Source organism: Canis lupus, chromosome 20 (genome assembly GCF_011100685.1).
Source record: "Canis lupus familiaris isolate Mischka breed German Shepherd chromosome 20, alternate assembly UU_Cfam_GSD_1.0, whole genome shotgun sequence".
Classification (NCBI taxonomy): Eukaryota; Metazoa; Chordata; class Mammalia; order Carnivora; family Canidae; genus Canis; species Canis lupus.
This window is the reverse complement of record NC_049241.1, coordinates 46916913-46938899: the sequence shown is the minus strand read 5'-3', so window position 1 is coordinate 46938899 and position 21987 is coordinate 46916913. Positions and strand designations below refer to the sequence as shown.

The 21987-nt window shown below is 44.6% G+C and overlaps 2 protein-coding genes and 1 pseudogene across 2 annotated transcripts; 2 read left to right on the top strand and 1 right to left on the bottom strand.

The window, feature by feature from the left end:
* Positions 1 to 77: 77 nt before the first annotated feature.
* On the bottom strand, positions 78 to 1001 carry OR10H1E (olfactory receptor family 10 subfamily H member 1E). The gene is given in 1 exon segment (NM_001389200.1): positions 78 to 1001. A coding segment is annotated over 1 exon segment (924 nt).
* OR10BI1P (olfactory receptor family 10 subfamily BI member 1, pseudogene) lies at positions 7550 to 8133 on the top strand (annotated as a pseudogene).
* On the top strand, positions 19587 to 20516 carry OR10H4C (olfactory receptor family 10 subfamily H member 4C). The gene is given in 1 exon segment (NM_001388650.1): positions 19587 to 20516. A coding segment is annotated over 1 exon segment (930 nt).
* The last annotated feature ends 1471 nt before the right edge of the window (positions 20517 to 21987 follow it).

The following is a 21987-nucleotide window of genomic DNA, read 5'->3' as shown; positions in this document are numbered from 1 at the left end:
TCTACAACAGTCTTAGGTAGAGTCATTATTATTCCAGTCCTGCTATCATATTTCCTTACCACCAAACAAACATACTATCAGGAGCCTAGGGGACTGAATTTTCTCTGGAAGCTTTTCTTTATGGCATTCTTGAGCTCCTTATTCCTGAGGCTGAAAATGATTGGGCTGAGAAATGGGGTGAAGACTGTATAGGTGGTGGCTATCAGGGTGTTACTGTCCATAGAGCTCCTGGGCTTGAGGTAGATAATGGAGGCAAAACCATAGTGCACAATGACCACAGTGAGGTGGGAGACACACGTGGAGAAGGTCTTGGTTCTGCCCTCAGCAGAGGGGATCCTTAATATGGCAGCCACGATGAAAACATAAGAGAGGACGATGAGGAATAAACAGCCCATCAGAGCTGAGACACACACGAGGATCACACCCAATGTAACCGAGGATGTCTCCTTCCCACAGGCCAACTTTAAGAGGGAAAACACATGGCAGCCAAAATGGTAGATCATATTAGACCCACAGAAGGTGAGGTGAAAAACTATCAGGGTCACCATCATCCCCATGACTGAGCCACTAGCCCAGGTCCAGGACACCAAACGGGCACAGGTGCGGATGCTCATGAGCACGTTGTAGCGTAGGGGGTGGCAGATGGCCACGTAGCGGTCATAACCCATGATCATAAGCAAGAAGGAATGGGTGAAGCCGAACATGAAGGAGAAGAACATCTGGGTGGCACAGGCCACAAAGGTGATGGAGTGGTGGCTGGAGAGCATGTCAACCAGCATGCGGGGGGTGACGGCAACAGTGAACAGAATCTCAGAGGTGGACAGGGCACACAGGAAGAGGTACATGGGCGTGTGCAGGCTGCGCTCACTCCAGACAGTAGCCATGATGAGCAGGTTCCCCAGCAGCGTGAACAGGTACATCAGCAAGTAGAACAGAAAGAAGGCAGGCAGGAGATGCTGTGGGAAGGTGGAGAAGCCCACGAGGATGAATTCAGACACCATGCTATAGTTCTGGCCAGCCACGGATGCTGCATCTGCTGAGATCACAGAGGGAATGAGGGGACCGGCAGAAAGATCATGAATCTATATAACAATATTGTGTTTGAACAATAGGAAATATGTGAAATGGGTAAACATTAGATGCATTGTGTTAGGACTGGGCTGGGTGAATGACAAGGGTACTCACTGTTTCTGCTGTTCTTTAGCATGGAACCGAAAGCTGTGAGCGGTGTTATAAGGAAAGAAAGAGAAAGTAGGTGTGTAACCATTGGAAGGGAAGAGACCTGCTCATCCATCTAGAAAAGGAAAAGAATAAAGACATAACATATCACAGCAAGAGAGAGCACAGAGCTGCAAATATTAGATCCACTTCCAAAAACCAGTTATTTCTCATAGAATTACAACAGTAGTAATCATTCAGAATATGAATTTTAAGTAAGGAAGATACCATTCCCAATAGTGACACAAAGTATAAAGAAACATTCTCTAGCATTTGGTCTGGCAATATCTTTGTACTCAAGAAAATTTGAGCCTCTAATGAACTTTTGTTTGGGTGCATTATCACTCCCCATGTTTACCATCTTAGAAATTAACCCTGAGATTCTCTGAAAATATGCGATTTTAGGTGCAGTCAAGCTGGCTGGCTGGAACACAAGACAATGTTTATATGTACTCAGCCTGTGGCAACACGGGATTTTAGTTGAAGGATATGACAAAAATACATCCTCATCTTCATTGGAAAACTGAGGACCTGATGGTCCCCAGAAAGGATCTCTGGGACGACAGGGTCCTCCCTCACACTTTGGAAGTCTCTGTTATAAAATATCTAGGATTCAATCAATCACATACAGTACTTCCAAATTCAGAAAATTTAACCATTAATAAAAATTTAGAAGTTGATTTGAATACATGGAGAAAAATCTATACTCTCAGATGTGGTCAGCGAATATGGTAATGATGACACTTCTTCCTCAAATTATATCATCAGGCAGCTGCCTTTACAGTTCCAGGGAATCAAGTGTACATTTCACAAAAGTTTCCTTAAATTCCTTCTGAAAAGCAAAGTTACTGCAAAACTATACTACTCTTCTAAAAATGAAGTCAATGGGAGAGAAATGTTCTGGCAGATATAAGACTCATTACAGGCATTATACACATCATAGTCATCTCTCAGTGTGACCCTGAAACAGAAAAGACACTGACCAAATTGATTGGATACTCAGAAAATATCCCTGCATGATTCACAGCTTAACATGTGATAAAGGTGGGAGCACAGATCAAAGGGAATAGGTGGACTGTCTAGGAGTTTGTGGTGGGAAAACTGTCCTTTCATGAAGCAAAGTCAATCTGAACTTCTGCCTAAGACCACACACAAACAAGGATTCCAGGATTCAAGAATGAATTTGAAATAGGACTGAGAAGTTAATAGGAGAAGGTGTAGGAAAATCATTTTGATGACCTAGGAGTGGAGATGACATCTTAAACTTAAGAAGCACAAACACTGGTTGATTGTGAAAGAACAAAAACACCAACACAAAGAGTTTTTGTTCAACGAAAGATACCCTGGATTCAGTTAACAGGAGATGGAAAGGTGGGGAAAGATCATTTTAATGGTCCACAATTGACCAGGGAATGTGATGTAGAAGAAGCCAGTTACCTCTACAAGTAGGAAGCTCAATACAGAAATGAGCAAAGGTGTGAGCAGAGAACTCACAGAGGGTGTAGCACAGGCAAAGAAAACACGCTAATAAGAAAAAAAAAGAGAGGGAGGAAAGGAATGAGAGAAAGAAAGGGAAATGCAGTGGGAATTCAGTGTAGACCTATTCAATGCCCCAAATTAGAAAGTGCCCAGTGCTGATCAGGATCTGGGGAGAAAGCAATATTTGTGCACTGCCTGTGAGAGCCAGGTGGGGAAAATTAACAGTTCATCTGCTAAGTGCACCAGCACAGGGCTCCAGCATCTATCTCCATTGCTCACATCTGTCAGAAGGGACCTATCAGAGGATGGTTCCGTAACTGCCTGTAGTGGAGAAATGGACAAGGCTGCTTGGGCACCATAACTGGGAAGATGGCAGGTCACATGGGCTGGAGCAAACCCTGGAGCCCCAGGTACTAGTTTCATGCACTCGCAGCAGCATAAATGACTCTTTAAAAAAATAATAAATTTATTTTTTTATTGGTGTTCAATTTGCCAACATACAGAATAACACCCAGTGCTCATCCCGTCAAGTGCCCCCCTCAGTGCCCGCCACCCAGTCACCCCCACCCCCCGCCCTCCTCCCCTTCCACCACCTTTAGTTCGTTTCCCAGAGTTAGGAGTCTTCCATGCTCTGTCTCCCTTTCTGATATTTCCTACCTATTTCTTCTCCCTTCCCTTATATTCCCTTTCACTATTATTTATATTCCCCAAATGAATGAGACCATAAATGACTCTTAAAATAATAGTGAGTGAATGAAGCAAAAACCAGATGAGTGCTCTAGCATAATTCTACTTGGGCACATGGAATATAGAGCACCTGAAACTATTCTGGATGATGCTGCAACAGTATATGCATGTCACTATACATTTGTCAAAATCTACAGAATGTGCGACACAGTCAGCTAAAATAACCTGTGGGCTGAGTTCATAATAATGTATCCATATTGGTTCCCAACTGGGACAAATGCACCACAGTAACACAAAAGGTAAAAGAGGAAGCAGTATGCAGGGAAAAGGAGGTATGTGTTTTTCGGTCAACCTAAAACTTTTCTATAAGATCCAAAATTAACCAATTTTCTATGAAAGTAAAAAAGGAAGAAGAGAATTTACAACATACAGATGCACAGAGAAACAACACCTCTCTACAAGAGCATATACCTATCAAAGAGCGTGCTTTCAGTGTGTTAGAATGGTTGTTGAAACTAGAGGGAAACAGGGTGGCATAAATAGCTGCCCCTGGGCCCTGCTTCTCTCCATCTGTGTGGCTCCACCTCCCTCCCCTGCACTGCTCACTTCCCCGGGCTCCTCCTCTGCTCCCACTCCACTTGGGCTTCCAGAGACAATTGTCTAAAACACGCACCCAGTGTGCAGTCATCAGAGCGAGGCTTCAAGTACCAGCTTTTCTGTGTGTTTCTGAGAAAGAAGGTTCCAGCTCTGAGCCTCCTCTCCTTAAATGAAACATGGGAGTAAGCGGAGCCCTGTCTTTAGAAGGTCCACGAGGATTCACAGAAGGGGCCCCATGTTTACCTAATCTGAGTAGTTATCACTGAATTTGACATCTTTTCCAAGGTGCGTGGATGTCATCCATCTGTTCCACGTGACACCAGTTGGCTCCATTCTAAACTCATGGTCTCTGGCCCCAGAGGAGCCCTTACTACCTCTGGTAACCTGACAACACAATTCCAGGAATGGTTGGTCCAACATCCACCCTCTCACCTAGCCCCTGCCTCACCCTTAGAGTCTGTCTTCCCACGTCCTGCTCGGCAGAGTGGCAGCAGTGCTCTGCGCTGGCTCCCCCATCTCCTCTGACAGGTGCAGGAGACAGTTCTGTCTTCTCTGGTGTCACAGAGGATGGCTCACACACAGGGGCTGATGGCTCACACACAGGGGCTGAGCTCACACACAGGTGTGCATCCACTGCACTCACTCTTGTGCCTCCCCACAAGGATACTCTCCAGGTCAGCAAATGCCACCTTCACCTAAGTCAGGACACAATAGCACAGACAAGATACACACCAGGAGCAATATTTTTGATCTTCAGTATTTGTATACATGCTGCATTTGGACCAGATCATTCTCTGGGGATGATGGCTGTCCTGTGCATTTAACAATGGTCAACAGCATCCCTGGCCTCATCCCACCAGATGCCAGTACACCCGTACCCCACCTGAGTCATGACAACCAAAACTGTCTCCAGTGATGTGCACATGTTTCCTGTAGTACATGTTCAGCCTGGGCTAAGAGCCATTGATATAGAGGCTGCAAGGACACTAGGCTAGGTGAAGAACTCAAGACCCAGAGTGGGCACCCTGAGAAGATGTCCCAACAGCCCTAGACTAAGATCCTGTCTTCTGTCCTTTGTCCCACATCCTGTCTCCTCCCCCAGTTTGGGTCTGAATCCCCACGACTGTCGAAGTATTACAACCTACCCTTTGCTTCCTGGTCCCCCTCAGCCTGGGCTGCCTCTTCCAGGAAGCAGCCAGCAGGGAAGAATAGAAAAGCTCTCCTGCCTGATGCTGTCAGCAGCACACAGGGGCAGGTGTGGGGCCAGACCTCAGGGCTCCTGGAACTGATGCTGTGTGCTTTAACCTGGCTGTAGCTTCCCAGCAGGCTGCTCCCCAGGGGATCTCTGGGACACCAACCTGCAAGGGCTGCCCTCAGGGTCTGGAGAGGCCAGAAGGATCATCACAAGGCCTCCAGGGACCTGCTGCCTGTACACCTTCCTCCAACACTCCAACACAGCCAAGGTTCCCTGCTGTCTCTCTCTGCCCAGAGGATTAGAGACTAGGGACTCTCAGTCTTGGGGGAGGTAGAGGTGGATTAGATGCTGGATTAGTCCCCCTTGGGTCAAGGCAGGGTCAGAGGGAAGGCAGGAGCTGAGCATCCCAGAGTGAGAAACCAGGACTCTGCCCTGAGGTCAAGGCAGCTGGAAGGCTTCCCGCAATAAGGGCAGTTTAGAGCTGGGTCTCAGAGAGTGGTGTCTCTTGCTCAATGGAAGTGGCCAAACAGTCCAGTCCCGCCTCTCCTTGTGGTCAGTTCTTCCCTATCCCTGTTGGCCTGGTGGTCCAAGCCAGAGAGCCCACATTAGTCTGTTCATCCTTGGGCTATAACAAAACACTTGGTCTTAGTCCAGTTCCTGAGACACAGCCCCTGAGCCCTTGACTCAGGAGTGATAATAGTGGCTTTTGTATTCTAATGAGATGAGAGGTGGCTGGGAGCCCAGGATAATTTTAGAAAGGAGGCTGCTCACCAGATCTAACAAGGAGTGATTAGGAGGGGAGAGGGACTACAGATCAATATTCAAAACTCATGACCAATGATTTAATCAATTACATCTGTGTAATAAAACCTCTATAAAAAAACTCCCTGAAGATGGAATTCAGAGACCTTAGCAGTTGCTGAACACATGGAGGTGCTAGGAGGGTGGCATGTCCAAAGAGGGCATGGAGATTCCTCACTCCTTCCTCTATACCTTGCAGGATGCATCTCTCTTCTGGCCGTTCCTGAGTTGTCTTTCATAATAAACCTGAGAGAGTAAGTGTGACATTTTCCTGATTTCTGTAACGCATTCTAGTCAAGTATCCAAACTGAAAGAGGGAATTTGGAAATCCTCACATTTGTATCCATTTCAGACAGAAGTGCAAGTACCCTGGGCACCCAATACTTGTGACTGGCATCTCGAGGTAGTAAGTGTCAGTATTGAACAGAATTATAGGACACCAAGGTGGTGTCTGGGTAGCTGGAGATTTGGTCATTGCTTTGGAAAGAACTCATCCACTTGGTGTTTTGAGAGTTAGAAGTAGACACAGCTCACTTCCTGTCTCCCTCTGTCCAGTCAACAACACTGTTCATTCTACCTCTGAAGTCAACCTCAGGATGCCATCCAGGGTGCCCCAACACCTCTCCCCATCTCTTCCTGCATCTGCCCACCTTACCTGCTCTCAGCAGCCTGCATCCCTCACCAGACGGGGCGGGGGTGTCTATACAAACAGGAGTCTGACCATGCTGACTATGACTAAAATGTACCTCTTGGTACAAACACTTTGGAAAACTGTGTGGAGGTATTTATTCAAGCTGAACATAGGTATGCCCTATGAGTTGGTATTTACACAGCTAACTACAGTCCCAACATAACACATAAGTATTAATCCACTAAAAGACAAGGACTACATGTCATAAGAGCACCATTCACAGGAAGCCCCAACAGGAAACATTCTTAACTATGTTCATACAGTGGAATACAGATCTTTCTTCCATGCATTTAAAAAACATTTAGGGGTCCCCATGGCCCTTAGAACAAACTCCTCAAGTGGACACAATGGTCTTGCATGCTCTTGCCCTTCCTACTTGTCTGCCTTCATATTACAGACCTGCCTCAGCCACCTACCCTCTCTAGGGCACACTGAACATATCATTGTGCCAAATGCACCATATCTCTGTCACCCTGAGCCTTTGTTCTGCTCTCCCACCTGTCTGCAAATGTCTCTTCCACCTGCCTATCTCACCTGAAGCATACCTACTCAACCTCCAGATTTTCCTGCAGACACCACCAATTTCAAAGTCTCCTAATCCCAGGTTGTGTCTGTGACCCACACTTAGCTTTTCCAGATCCCTAGGCTGTCCCCAAACACCTGTGACCACTCTGCTATCATCTTGGTTATATGACAGCTTCCCTTAGTGGACCATAGCATAGATAGGAGAGGACAGAGATCTAGCCTTTGGTATTGCTGGATCCCAGCACCTAGAATATTTCCATATAAAATAAGTCTTCAAAACATTTCTTGACTATATGAATGAGTAAATGACGGCAAAGTGCTATGAGGACGTATAGCACTCCTTTCTGTTCATAACCATGGGCAATGATCAGCATGTGGCCATCTGCCACCCAGAGCACCACAACATGCTCATGAGTCCTCATGGCTGTGCCATTGTGTGTTCTGATGTTGGGCTGGTGGCTCAATCATGGGGATGATGGTGACCCTGACAGGTTTTCACCTCACCTTCTGTTGGTCTAATGTGATCCACCATTTTTCCAGCTTCATGCTTTCCCTCCTAAAGTTGGCCTGTGGGAAGGAGACATCATCTGTCACCTTGGGAGTGGCCCTGGTGTGTGTCACAGCCGTGATGGGCTGTTTATGCCTCATTGTCCTCTCCTGTGTCTTCATCGTGCCCATGGTATTTAGGACTCCGTCTGCTGAGGGCAGGCATAAGACCATCTCCACTTGTGTCTCCCACCTCACTGTGGTCATTGTGCAATATGTTTTTGCCTCCACTATCTAGCTCCAGCCCGTGGACCCATTTCTATGGACAGTAACACTCTGATGGCCACCACCTACAGTCTTCACCCCCTTTCTCAGCCCAATGTTTTTCAGCCTTCAATATAAGGAGCTCTAGTATGCCTTAAAGAAATCATCCAGAGAAAATTCGATCTCCTAATCACCTAACAGTTGGAGGAATTATGATGGTGAGGAAATGTGACTGAACTCCTGTGTCCCTCGGACTGTTCCAGGGTTTCAAGTATATGAAAATATCCACACCCACAAGAGATGGTTGCATGCTTGGTGTTTGTTTTCCTCCAAATTGTTTGCCCTCCTTACATGGGATAGTTGTCATGATCTCTTGTTCTTGACCCCGTATGATGAAGTCCATCCCATTAGCTCCATCACAGGACATGTTATCTACCTGAGGACTGGAGGGCAGCATCACGTGGGCTTGTCTTGTTAATGATGCACAGGGTTCCTCTTGAATGGACAAGCAATGGAAGACTTTCCTCTCTTTCACCATAAGGATAAACAAAAATAAGCATAATGGGTTTTTTTGTATATTTTTTATTGGAGTTCGATTTGCCAACATATAGCAAAATACCCAGTGCTCATACCATCAAGTGCCCCCCTCAGTGCCCGTCACCCAGGCACCCCATACCCCGCCCGCTCCCCCTTCCACTACCTCTTATTCATTTCCCAGAGTTAGGTGTCTCTCATGTTTTGTCACCCTCATTGATATTACCCACTCATTTTCTCTCCTTTCCCCTTTATTCCCTTTCACTATTTTTTATATTCCCTGAATGAATGAGACCATATAATGTTTGTCCTTCTCCGATTGGCTTACTTCACTCAGCATAATACCCTCCAGTTCCATCCACGTCAAAGCAAATGGTGGGTATTTGTCCTTTCTTTCTTTCTTTCTTTCTTTCTTTCTTCTGGGAGGGAGGAGGGAGCTTCGTTCTTTAGGGGGAGGAGGGAGGGATCTTTATGTCGGGGAGGGGGAGGGAGGGAGGGGGGGGATGCTTTTTTCTTTCTTGGGATTTATTTCTTTCTTTCTTTCGTCTGGATTTCGTTATTTCTTTCTTTCTTTCTTTTTCTTTCTTCTTTCGCTTCCTTTCCTTTTCTCTTCTTTTTTTTTTAGGTTTTATTTATTCATGCAGGGAGAGAGAGAGAGAGAGAGAGAGAGAGACAGAGACACAGGCAGAGGGAGAAGCAGGCTCCATGCAGGGAGCCCGATGAGGGACTCGAACCCGGGTCTCCAGGATTACGCCCTGGGCTGAAGGTGGCACTAAACCACAGAGCCACCCGGGGTGCCTGATTTGTCATTTCTAATGGCTGAGTAATATTCCATTGTTTATATGGACCACATCTTCTTTATCCATTCATCTTTCAATGGACACCGAGGCTCCTTCCACAGTTTGGCTATTGTGGACACTGCAGCTATAAACATTGGGGTGCAGGTGTCCCGGCGTTTCACTGCATCTGTATCTTTGGGATAAATCTCCAGCAGAAAAATAAGCATAATTTTAAATGCCACAAGCATTGGCCCTTTTCTTATTAAACACTGTATCCAGTGTTTCATAGTACTGTGTTTTAAATTATAATAAAGTATTTGTCTCATAGAAGATGGTTTGTTCTTTATAATTCCTCCCTGATTTGGGAGGGATAGACCCTAAGGGAGGTTTTCTATGTTAAGAGTTTAGAAGGTGAAGGAGAGAGAGAGAAAGAGAACTGTTCATTTAATTGATATGAACAGAAACTGCCTAAAATTGGATATGGGGCAAAATCTGGGAAAGGAATGAAGAAGGACAAGGAGGTTGGTAACAGGGCAATTTTCACAAAAGAAAAGGGAAGAGTCAATGAGAGAGGAAGGGATGAGAGATAGAAGGATAGAGACAGAAATGACAGCTGGAAGGGAGAAGGGGTTCACGCTTGCTTTAGAACTTAAAGGATGGTAAAGAGGTGTTGCTGTCTGACATCTTATGGATATCCTTTACTCTTCCCCCCATATTACTTTCAGGAAAGCATCAATTCTCATTCCTGTGTTTTACTTGAACTTATCTGGGGCATGTATTGTGGGCACAATGATATCTCAAGATGGCACAAGAGAGGTCAAGGTTGTAGGTACCCTTATCATGCAGATGAGATCTGTTGGTGGAGGTTACACAACACATGAGGGAAGGGGTCCCATGGAAATTTAGTTCTGGGTGACTCTGAGGCTGGGGTTTGCAAAAGCATCTGTCTGAGGATCAGGAAGGGGGCCTTGTATGGATCCAAACTATTACTCAAGGTGAGACCAGATATTGGAGTTGGAGGCAGATGTGTTGTTTCGTTAAGGCCACAGGCACTAGTCATCTCAGGAGCATACAAAGACTCTCTGATCAGATGGTCATTAAACAGAGACAACACATAGACCAAAATGTGTTTAATTACATCCCAGAGAGGCATATGTTAATGTGGACTCTCCGGCTTGGACCACCAGGCCAACAGGGATAGGGAAGAACTGACCACAAGGAGAGATGGGGCTGGACTGTTTGGCCACTTCCATTGAGCAAGAGACACCACTCTCTGAGACCCAGCTCTAAACTGCCCTTATTGTGGGAAGCCTTCTAGGGACCTTGACCTCAGGGCAGAGCCCTGGTTTCTCACTCTGGGATGCTCAGCTCTTGCCTTCCCTCTGACCCTACCTTGACCCAAGGGGTACTAATCCAGCATCTAATCCACCCCTATCTCCCCCAAGACTGAGAGTCCCTAGTCTCTAATCCTCTGGGCAGAGAGACAGCAGGGAACCTTGGTTGTGTTGGAGTGTTGGAGGAAGGTGTACAGGCAACAGGTCCCCGGAGGCCCTCTGATGATCTTTCTCCTCTCCAGACCCTGAGGGCAGCCCTTGCAGGTTGATGTCCCAGGGAGCCCCTGGGGAGCAGCCTGCTGGGAAGCTACAGCCAGGTTAAAGCACACAGCATCAGTTCCAGGAGCCCTGAGGTCTGGCCCCACACCTGCCCCTGTGTGCTGCTGACAGCATCAGGCAGGAGAGCTTTTCTATTCTTCCCTGCTGACTGCTTCCTGGAAGAGGCAGCTCAGGCTGAGGAGAACCAGGAGGAACAGGGTAAGTTTTAATATTTGACAGTTGTGGGGAGCAAGGCCGAGACAGGATGGGGACAAGTCCTGGGAGAATGATCATAGGACAGGCTCTTAGATTGGGAGTCTCTTCAGGTAGCGCATTCTGGGTCTTGGGTTCTTCACTCAACCTAGTGTCTTTCGCACCTTCTAAGTCTTCTTGTTGGAGGCTGATTCTGTCCCCTATATAATGTTTGTACATGTGTGGAGGCCCTTTTGGTTTTCACAGCTCTTAGGGAGAGATGGGATGCTACTGGCATCTAGGGGGTGGAGGCTTGAGTTGCTGCTAAAGACTGTCCAATCTGGTATTCATGTGGTTCATTTGTCCCAGTTGGTGAACTAATATAAATTCATTATTATTAACTCAGCTCACAGGTTACATTAGGATTCACGTTCTGTATTGCACTTTCTACACGTTTTGACAGATGTAGAGTGACTTATATATACCATTACAGCATCATCTACAATAGTTCCCAGTGCTCTGTGTTTCATGTACCCAAATGAGTTATGCTAGAGTGTTCATCTGCTTTTGCTTCATTCACTCAAGATCCTTTTACAGGTTTATTTATGCTACTGTGTGTGCATGGAACTGGTGTCTGGCACTCCAGTGTTTGCATCCAGCCCCTGTGACCTGCTCTCTTCCCTGTTATAGTGCCCAAGTAGGCTTGTTTATAACCCCACTACAATGCTACTGAAACATCCTGTGACAGCTCCCTCAGACAGCTGTGAGCATTCAAGATAGATGGTCAGGAGCTCTGTGCTGGTACATATAGCTTGTAAAGTCTATCCTTCTCCATTCTTGGTTCTTGCCAACAGGCCCAAGGCTTAAGTGCTTTCTCCCATATTTTGACCCTCATTGGGCACTCTCTAGTCTAGGGAAATGAATGGGTGTACAGTGAAAGTGCAGGGTCATTTCCTCCACCCTCTCCTTGCCTTAAAACCATCCTTTCATGTGTCTGTGCACCTCCTCCTGTGACTTCTCTGCTCATATCCTTGTCTCATTTCTGTATTGAAGTCTCTCCTCCTTAATATAACTGGTTTCTTATTTATTCTAGACAATATTCCTTGGTCAATTTTCTGCAGTGCAAACCTCAATAACTAAATATTTCAAAGACTCTCCAGTTTAATAACTGACTGGAGAGTTACAACTTACTCAAACAAAAGCACTGTAAGGGGCTCAATAGTTTTTTAGCATAAAGAAATCCCGGGTCAAAATGTGTAAGAGCTGTCTTGTTATAGTTGGTATCACTAATGGTCATGTTATCTTACTTTTTCCTTAAATTGTATGTTTTGCATGATTACTATGGGTGTAATTCTACAGGACATATTATGAGTTTGGGATGTTGATCTAATCTTCTGCAGCTTGAGTTCTATGTTTGCTCAAATATATTCCACCTTCACCCTTTCTTCTTTCTAGGTAGATGATCACATCTCTTCCCTTCTGATCCTGATCATCCTTCTTTTCTTACCATCCTCAAGTACCATTCCAGACTATCAGTTCCCAGCTAATGACCAGCAGAGACAGTGAGTCTTGTTCAACAAGACTTGGCTTGTTCCTGATTCTAAAATTATGCATTGTTAGTTTCCCACTTCATGTACTATTTGCCAGTTTTGTGGTATATATTCTTAGCTAGCCAAAAAAGTCTCAGTCAGTTTTGGGTTGAGAAGAAGCTAACTCTCAAAACAGCAAATGGGTGAGTTCTTTCCAAAGCAATGACCAAATCTCCAGCTACCCAGACACCACCTTGGTGTCCTATAATTCAGCTCAATGCTGACACTAACTACCTCGAGATGCCAGTCACAAGTATTGGGTGCCCAGGGTACCTGCACTTCTGTCTGAAATGGATACAAATGTGAGGATTTCCAAATTCCCCCTTTAAGTTTGGATACTTGACTAGAATGAGTTATAGAAATCAGGAAAATGCCACACTTACTGTCTCAGGTTTATTATGAAAGACAACTCAGGAACAGCCATAAAAGAGATGCATCCTGCAAGGTATAGAGGAAGGAGTGAGGAATCTCCATGCCCTCTCTGGACTTGCCACCCTCTTAGTACCTCCATGGGTTCATCAACTGCTATGATCTCTGAAATCTTTCGTTTAGGAAGTTTTTATGGAGGTTAATACATGGTCATGATTGATTAAATAATTGATCATCACTACTAGAGTATCAATCTGTAACCCCTTTCTCCTCCCTGGTGGTTCCAAGTCTCTGATCACTGCGTGGTAGCTCTGGAGAGCAGCCTCCTTCCTAAAGTTATCCTGGGCTACCAGCCACCACCCAATTCACTAAAAATCAAAAGCCCCTATATAAAACATAGTGAAAGGGATTATAGGGGAAAGGAGAGAAAATGGGTGGGAAAAATTAGAGAGGGTGACAAAACATGAGAGTCTCCTAATTCTGGGAAATGAACAAGGGGTGATGGAAGGGGAGGTGGACAGAGAGATGGGGTAACGGGATGACAGACACTGAAGGGGGCACTTACGAGATGAACACTGGGTGTTATACTATATGTTGGCAAATCAAACTCCAATACAAAATATATGAATATTACATATATATTTAAAAAGCCACTAGTATCACTCCAGAGACAAGGGCTTAAGGGCTGTGTCTCAGGGACTGGACAAAGACCAAATGTGTTATTATAAACCAAGGATGAACAGACTAATGTAGACTCTCTGGCTTGGACCACCAGGCCACCAGGGATAGGGAAAAACTGACCACAGGGAGGGGTGGGGCTGGCCAATTGGCCAGAAGACACTGAACGCTTCCATTGACCAAAAGTCACCACTCTCTGAGACCCAGCTCTAAACTACCCTTATTGTGGGAAGCCTTCCAGATGCCTAGACCTCAGGGCAGAGTCCTGGATTCTGACTCTGGGGTGCTCAGCTCCTGTCCTCCCTCTGACCCTGCCTTGACCCAAGGGGGACTAATCCAGCATCTAATCCAGTCCTGTCTTCACCAAGACTGGGAGTCCCTAGTCCCTAGTCCTCTGGGCAGAGAGAGACAGCAGGGAACCTTGGTTGTGTTGGAGTGTTGGAGGAAGGTATACAGGCAGCAGGTCCCTGGAGGCCTTGTGATGATCCTTCTGGCCTCTCCAGACCCTGAGGGCAGCCCTTGCAGGTTGGTGTCCCAGGGAGCCCCTGGGGAGCAGCCTGCTGGGAAGCTACAGCCAGGTTAAAGCACACAGCATCAGTTCCAGGAGCCCTGAGGTCTGGCCCCACGCCTGCCCCTGTGTGCTGCTGACAGCATCAGGCAGGAGAGCTTTTCTATTCTTCCCTGCTGGCTGCTTCCTGGAAGAGGCAGCCCAGGCTGAGGGGGAACAGGAAGAATAGGGTAGGCTGTAATATTTGACAGTTGTGGAGAGCAAGGCCAAGAGAGGGTGGGGACAGGTCCTGGGAGAAGAATCATAGGACAGGCTCTCAGCCTCGGGCAATTGTTGGGAGTCTTTTCAGGTTGTCCATTTAGGGTCTTCTTCACCCAGCCTAGTGTCCTACTGCTTCTAAATCAGCATTCTTGTTTGGGGCTGAATCTACCTTCTCCCTCCTGAAATGTTTCTATATGCCTGGAGGAACTTTTGGTTGTGACAGCTTATGGAGAGGGAAGAAATTCTACTGGCATCTAGTGGGTTGAGGCCTGGGTGGCTGCTAAAAGTTGTCCAATCTGGTATTCTTGGGGTGCATTTGTCCCAGTTGGTGAACCAATATTGATTCGTTATTATTAACTTGGCTCACAGGTTACATTAGGGTTCACTCTCTTTGTTGCGCATTCTATGAATTTTGACAGCTGTAGAGTGACATGTATGCACCATTAATATCATCCAGAATAGTTTCAGGTGCTGTATTTTTCATGTGCCTAAGTAGAATTATGCTACAGTGTTCATGTGCTTTTGCTTCATTCACTCAAGACCGTTTTACAGGTTTATTTATGCTGCTGTGGGTGCATTGAACTGCTGCCAGGGCTCCAGGGTTTGCTCCAGCCCATGTGACCTGCCATCTTCCCAGTTATGGTGCCCAAGCAGCCTTGTCCATTTCTCCACTACAGGCAGTTACGGAACCATCCTCTGATAGGTCCCTTCTGACAGATGTGAGCAATGGAGATAGATGCTGGAGCCCTGTGCTGGTGCACTTAGCAGATGAACTGTTAATTTTCCCCACCTGGCTCTCACAGGCAGTGCACAAATATTGCTTTCTCCCCAGATCCTGATCAGCACTGGGCACTTTCTAATTTGGGGCATTGAATAGGTCTACACTGAATTCCCACTGCATTTCCCTTTCTTTCTCTCATTCCTTTCCTCCCTCTCTCTTTTTTTTTTCTTATTAGCGTGTTTTCCTTGACTGTGCTACACCCTCTGTGAGTTCTCTGCTCACACCTTTGCTCATTTCTGTATTGAGCTTCCTACTTGTAGAGGTAACTGGCTTCTTCTACATCACATTCCCTGGTCAATTGTGGACCATTAAAATGATCTTTCCCCACCTTTCCATCTCCTGTTAACTGGATCCAGGATATCTTTTGTTGAACAAAAACTCTTTGTGTTGGTGTTTTTGTTCCTTCACAATCAACCAGTGTTTGTGCTTCTTAAGTTTAAGATGTCGTCTCCACTCCTAGGTCATCAAAATGATTCTCCTACACCTTCTCCTATTAACTTCTCAGTCCTATTTCAAATTCATTCTTGAATCCTGGAATCCCTGTTTGTGTGTGGTCTTACGCAGAAGTTCAGATTGACTTTGCTTCATGAAAGGACCAGTTTTCCCACCACAAACTCCTAGACAGTCCACCTTTTCCCTTTGATCTGTGCTCCCACCACCTTTATCACATGTTAAGCTGTGAATCATGCAGGGATATTTTCTGAGTATCCAATCAATTTGATCAGTGTCTTTTTCTTTTTTTTTTTTTAATTTATTTTTTATTGGTGTTCAATTTACTAACATACAGAATAACCCCCAATGCCCGTCACCCATTCACTCCCACCCCCCGCCCTCCTCCCCTTCCACCACCCCTAGTTCGTTTCCCAGAGTTAGCAGTCTTTACGTTCTGTCTCCCTTTCTGATATTTCCCACACATTTCTTCCCCCTTCCCTTATATTCCCTTTCACTATTATTTATATTCCCCAAATGAATGAGAACATATAATGTTTGTCCTTCTCCGACTGGCTTACTTCACTCAGCATGATACCCTCCAGTTCCATCCACGTTGAAGCAAATGGTGGGTATTTGTCATTTCTAATAGCTGAGTAATATTCCATTGTATACATAAACCACATCTTCTTTATCCATTCCTCTTTCGTTGGACACCGAGGCTCCTTCCACAGTTTGGCTATCGTGGCCATTGCTGCTATAAACATCGGGGTGCAGGTGTCCCGGCGTTTCATTGCATTTGTATCTTTGGGGTAAATCCCCAACAGTGCAATTGCTGGGTCGTAGGGCAGGTATATTTTTAACTGTTTGAGGAACCTCCACACAGTTTTCCAGAGTGGCTGCACCAGTTCACATTCCCACCAACAGTGTATGAGGGTTCCCTTTTCTCCGCATCCTCTCCAACATTTGTTGTTTCCTGCCTTGTTAATTTTCCCCATTCTCACTGGTGTGAGGTGGTATCTCATTGTGGTTTTGATTTGTATTTCCCTGATGGCAAGTGATGCGGAGCATTTTCTCATGTGCATGTTGGCCATGTCTATGTCTTCCTCTGTGAGATTTCTGTTCATGTCTTTTGCCCATTTCATGATTGGATTGTTTGTTTCTTTGGTGTTGAGTTTGATAAGTTCTTTATAGATCTTGGAAACTAGCCCTTTATCTGATATGTCATTTGCAAATATCTTCTCCCATTCTGTAGGTTGTCTTTGAGTTTTGTTGACTGTATCCTTTGCTGTGCAAAAGCTTCTTATCTTGATGAAGTCCCAATAGTTCATTTTTGCTTTTGTTTCTTTTGCCTTCGTGGATGTATCTTGCAAGAAGTTACTATGGCCGAGTTCAAAAAGGGTGTTGCCTGTGTTCTTCTCTAGGATTTTGATGGAATCTTGTCTCACATTTAGATCTTTCATCCATTTTGAGTTTATCTTTGTGTATGGTGAAAGAGAGTGGTCTAGTTTCATTCTTCTGCATGTGGATGTCCAATTTTCCCAGCACCATTTATTGAAGAGACTCTCTTTCTTCCAATGGATAGTCTTTCCTCCTTTATCGAATATTAGTTGCCCATAAAGTTCAGGGTCCACTTCTGGATTCTCTATTCTGTTCCACTGATCTATATGTCTGTTTTTGTGCCAGTACCACACTGTCTTGATGACCACAGCTTTGTAGTACAACCTGAAATCTGGCATTGTGATGCCCCCAGATATGGTTTTCTTTTTTAAAATTCCCCTGGCTATTCGGGGTCTTTTCTGATTCCACACAAATCTTAAAATAATTTGTTCTAACTCTCTGAAGAAAGTCCATGGTATTTTGATAGGGATTGCATTAAACGTGTAAATTGCCCTGGGTAACATTGACATTTTCACAATATTAATTCTGCCAATCCATGAGCATGGAATATTTTTCCATCTCTTTGTGTCTTCCTCAATTTCTTTCAGAAGTGTTCTATAGTTTTGAGGGTATAGATCCTTTACATCTTTGGTGAGGTTTATTCCTAGGTATCTTATCATTTGGGTGCAATTGTAAATGGGATTGACTCCTTAATTTCTCTTTCTTCAGTCTCATTGTTAGTGTATAGAAATGCCACTGACTTCTGGGCATTGATTTTGTATCCTGCCACGCTACCGAATTGCTGTATGAGTTCCAGCAATCTTGGGGTGGAGACTTTTGGGTTTTCTATGTAGAGTATCATGTCATCAGCGAAGAGGGAGAGTTTGACTTCTTCTTTGCCAATTTGAATGCCTTTAATGTCTTTTTGTTGTCTGATTGCTGAGGCTAGGACTTCCAGTACTATGTTGAACAGCAGTGGTGAGAGTGGACATCCCTGTCTTGTTCCTGATTTTAGGGGAAAGGCTCCCAGTGCTTCCCCATTGAGAATGATATTTGCTGTGGGCTTTTCATAGATGGCTTTTAAGATGTCGAGGAATGTTCCCTCTATCCCTACACTCTGAAGAGTTTTGATCAGGAATGGATGCTGTATTTTGTCAAATGCTTTCTCTGCATCCAATGAGAAGATCCTATGGTTCTTGGTTTTTCTTTTGCTGATATGATGAATCACATTGATTGTTTTACGATCAGTGTCTTTTTCTGTTCCAGGGTCACAATGAGAGATGACTATGATGTGTATAATGTGTATAATAGGTCTGCATACCTACCATATCATTTCTTTCCTATTGATTCCATTTTTAGAAGAGCAGTATAGTATTGCACTGACCTTATTTTTCTGAAGGACAAGCATTAAGAAAGGCACGTGATGTGATGAGCAGTCAGTGCTATATTATATGTGGCATATTAAAATTTAATTTACAAAAATAAAGAAGGAAAAAAGGAATTTTAGGAAACTTTTATGAAATGTACAATTGATTCTCTGAAACTATGAATGTAGTTGACTGATGATATAATTTGAGGAAGAAGTGTCATCATTACCATATTTGCTGTTGCCATCTAGAGTATGCATTTTTCTCCATGTAATCAAATCCACTTATATTTTTATTAATGGTTAAAATTTCTGAATTTGTAGGTATTTCATGTGATTGAATCCTAGATGCTTTATAACAGAGGCTTCCAAAGTGTGGAAGACTTGTGTGGACAACTCTAGGGCCTCAGAGACTCTTTCTGGGGACCATCAACTCCTCAGTTTTCCAATGAAGGTGAGGATATGTTCCTCAAATGCTTTGACTAAAACCACAAATTACCACAGGGTGAATGAAGGAGTAGATAAACTCTGTTTTGTGTCCCACCCAGTCAGCTTGACTGTATCCAAAACTGAATATTTTCACAGAATCTCAGGGTTAATTGCTAAGATGGTAAACATGGGGAGTGAATAATGTACCCATACAAAAGCCCATTAGAGACTCAAATTTTCTTGAGTACAAAGAAATCGCCGGGCCAAGTGCTTAAGAATTGTTTCTTTATACTTTGTGTCACTATTAAGAAAGGTAACTTCCTTTTTACTTAAAATTCATATTCTGAATGATTACTACTGTTGTAATTCTATGAGAAATAACTGGTTTTTGGACGTGGATCTAATATTTGCAACTCTGTGCTCTCTCTCGCTGTGATATGTTATGTCTTTATTCTTTTCCTTTTCTAGATGGATGAGCAGGTCTCTTCCCTTCCAATGGTTACACACCTACTTTCTCTTTCTTTCCTTATAGCACCGCTCACAGCTTTCAGTTCCATGCTAAAGAACAGCAGAAACAGTGAGTACCCTGGTCATTCTCCCCGTCCTAACTCAATACATCTAAAGTTTACCCATTTCACATATTTCCTATTGTTCAAACACAATATTGTTATATAGATTCATGATCTTTCTGCCGGTCCCCTCATTCCCTCTGTGATCTCAGCAGATGCAGCATCCGTGGCTGGCCAGAACTATAGCATGGTGTCTGAATTCATTCTCGTGGGCTTCTCCACCTTCCCACAGCATCTCCTGCCTGTCTTCTTTCTGTTCTACTTGCTGATGTACCTGTTCACGCTGCTGGGGAACCTGCTCATCATGGCTACTATTTGGAGTGAGCGCAGCCTGCACACGCCCATGTACCTCTTCCTGTGTGCCCTGTCCACCTCTGAGATTCTGTTCACTGTTGCCGTCACCCCCCGCATGCTGGTTGACATGCTCTCCAGCCACCGTTCCATCACCTTTGTGGCCTGTGCCACCCAGATGTTCTTCTCCTTCACGTTTGGCTTCACCCATTCCTTCTTGCTTATGATCATGGGTTATGACCGCTATGTGGCCATCTGCCACCCCCTACGCTACAACGTGCTCATGAGCATCCGCACCTGTGCCCGTTTGGTGTCCTGGACCTGGGCTGGTGGCTCAGTCATGGGGATGATGGTGACCCTGATAGTTTTTCACCTCACCTTCTGTGGGTCTAATGTGATTCATCATTTTCTCTGCCATGTGTTTTCCCTCTTAAAGTTGGCTTGTGGGAATGAGAATTCCTCAGTCACCTTGGGTGTGATCCTTGTGTGTGTCTCAGCTCTGATGGGCTGTTTATTCCTCATCATCCTCTCCTATATCTTCATCGTGGCGGCCATATTGAGGATCCCCTCTGTTGAGGGAAGGCACAAGACCTTCTCCACCTGTGTGTCCCACCTCACTATTGTTATTGTGCACTACAGTTTTGCCTCCATTATCTACCTCAAGCCGAAGGGCCCCCATTCTATGGACAGTAACACCCTGATGGCCACCACCTATACAGTCTTTACCCCGTTTCTCAGCCCAATCATTTTCAGCCTCAGGAATAAGGAGCTCAAGAATGCCATAAAGAAAAGCTTCCAGAGAAAATTCAGTCCCTTACGCTCCTGATGGCCAGTTTGGTGGTGAGGAATATGATAGAATGACTTGTGGGAATTAAGTCTACTCCTATGGACATAAGAAAATAAGGTATTGTTGGATGCATCCAGGTGTTGGAGATATGCTAGGTATTTGTTTTATCTAATTTGTTTTCTCCTCTCTTGCATAAGATTTAGTTATCACAGTCTCTTATTTAAGATCCGTTGTGATGAGCTCCATCCCATACCTGTGTCTAAGACTGTGTTATCTACTTATGGGCCAGAAAGGAGCATCACAGGAATGTGTACGGCCACTGATCCAAATCATTGACCTTACTTCCTGCACCGTAAGATAAACAGAAATAAGCATAATAAATGCCCCCTCATTGGGGCTTTTCTTTCAGGCATTTCCAGTGTTTTATAATTACCCTTTAATATGAAAATGTACAAGTAAATAAATTATTTGTCTCCAAGAAGGTAGTTGACTCTGTCTAGTTCCTTCTGTCTTTGGATGTGATAGACCTTGAGAGAATGTTTCTGTTGATCTGAGTTGAGTGAAGGATGTCAGAATATGAAGCGAAGAGAAAGAGAGAGAAAAGGATTGGAGGGGGCAAGTATAGGGCAGGAGAGGGTTCAATGTTAGAATACAAAAAGAGAGAATGTTAAAAATGTGTTGCTATCTGACATCTTCGAGAAATGCTTTCCCTTTTTCCTCTTTCCTCCCATTACTTTCGGTAAAACATTAATTTCTCATTCCTGTGTTTTACTTGAATCTATATGGGGGATGTGTTGGAGGGCACAGTGCTATCTCAAGATAGCATAAAAAGTAGTCAGGGTATGCTTACCCTCTTTAATAGATGAGAAATGTTGGTGGATGTTACACATGAATGAAGGAGTCACATGCAACTTTAGATCTGTCTGAGTCCCATGCTGGAGGTCAGCAAAACCACATGTCTGAACATCCAAGAAGAGGGCCTTCCATTGGTGTAGGGTCATACTCTAAGGTGTGACCAGATATTTGGGCCGCAGGCAGAAAATATTTTATCATAATAAATGTAAGAATGGCTATCACATATGAGTGCTTGCTGTTTACCAAATGCTGTGGGAAAGATATCCTGTGTATTTGTTCACTCTTCTAAGATTCAAAATAAACTATTATTTTTGCACTTTTAGATATGACCCACATCTATTACTATCCACATTTTTGAAATGCAGAAAATGCAAACCTGAGAGATTATTTGTCCGCAGCCACACAGCCCTGAAGTGCTGAAGCAGGAATCTATTACAATCTGCATTTGTGTGCAGTTGGTGATCAGGAATGCACCTCTCTCAAGCGCCTGCAGAGAGAAATATGGTTGTTACTGAGAGGAGGGTTGTCATTAGAAGGAATAGACAACTTTCGGGGAAGAGGGCAGGTACAGCCTGTGCACACAGCCGTTTCACACAGCCAGGGAGAAACACTGACTCCAGAGGAGTTACAGAGACACTTTGTCACATCAACACTG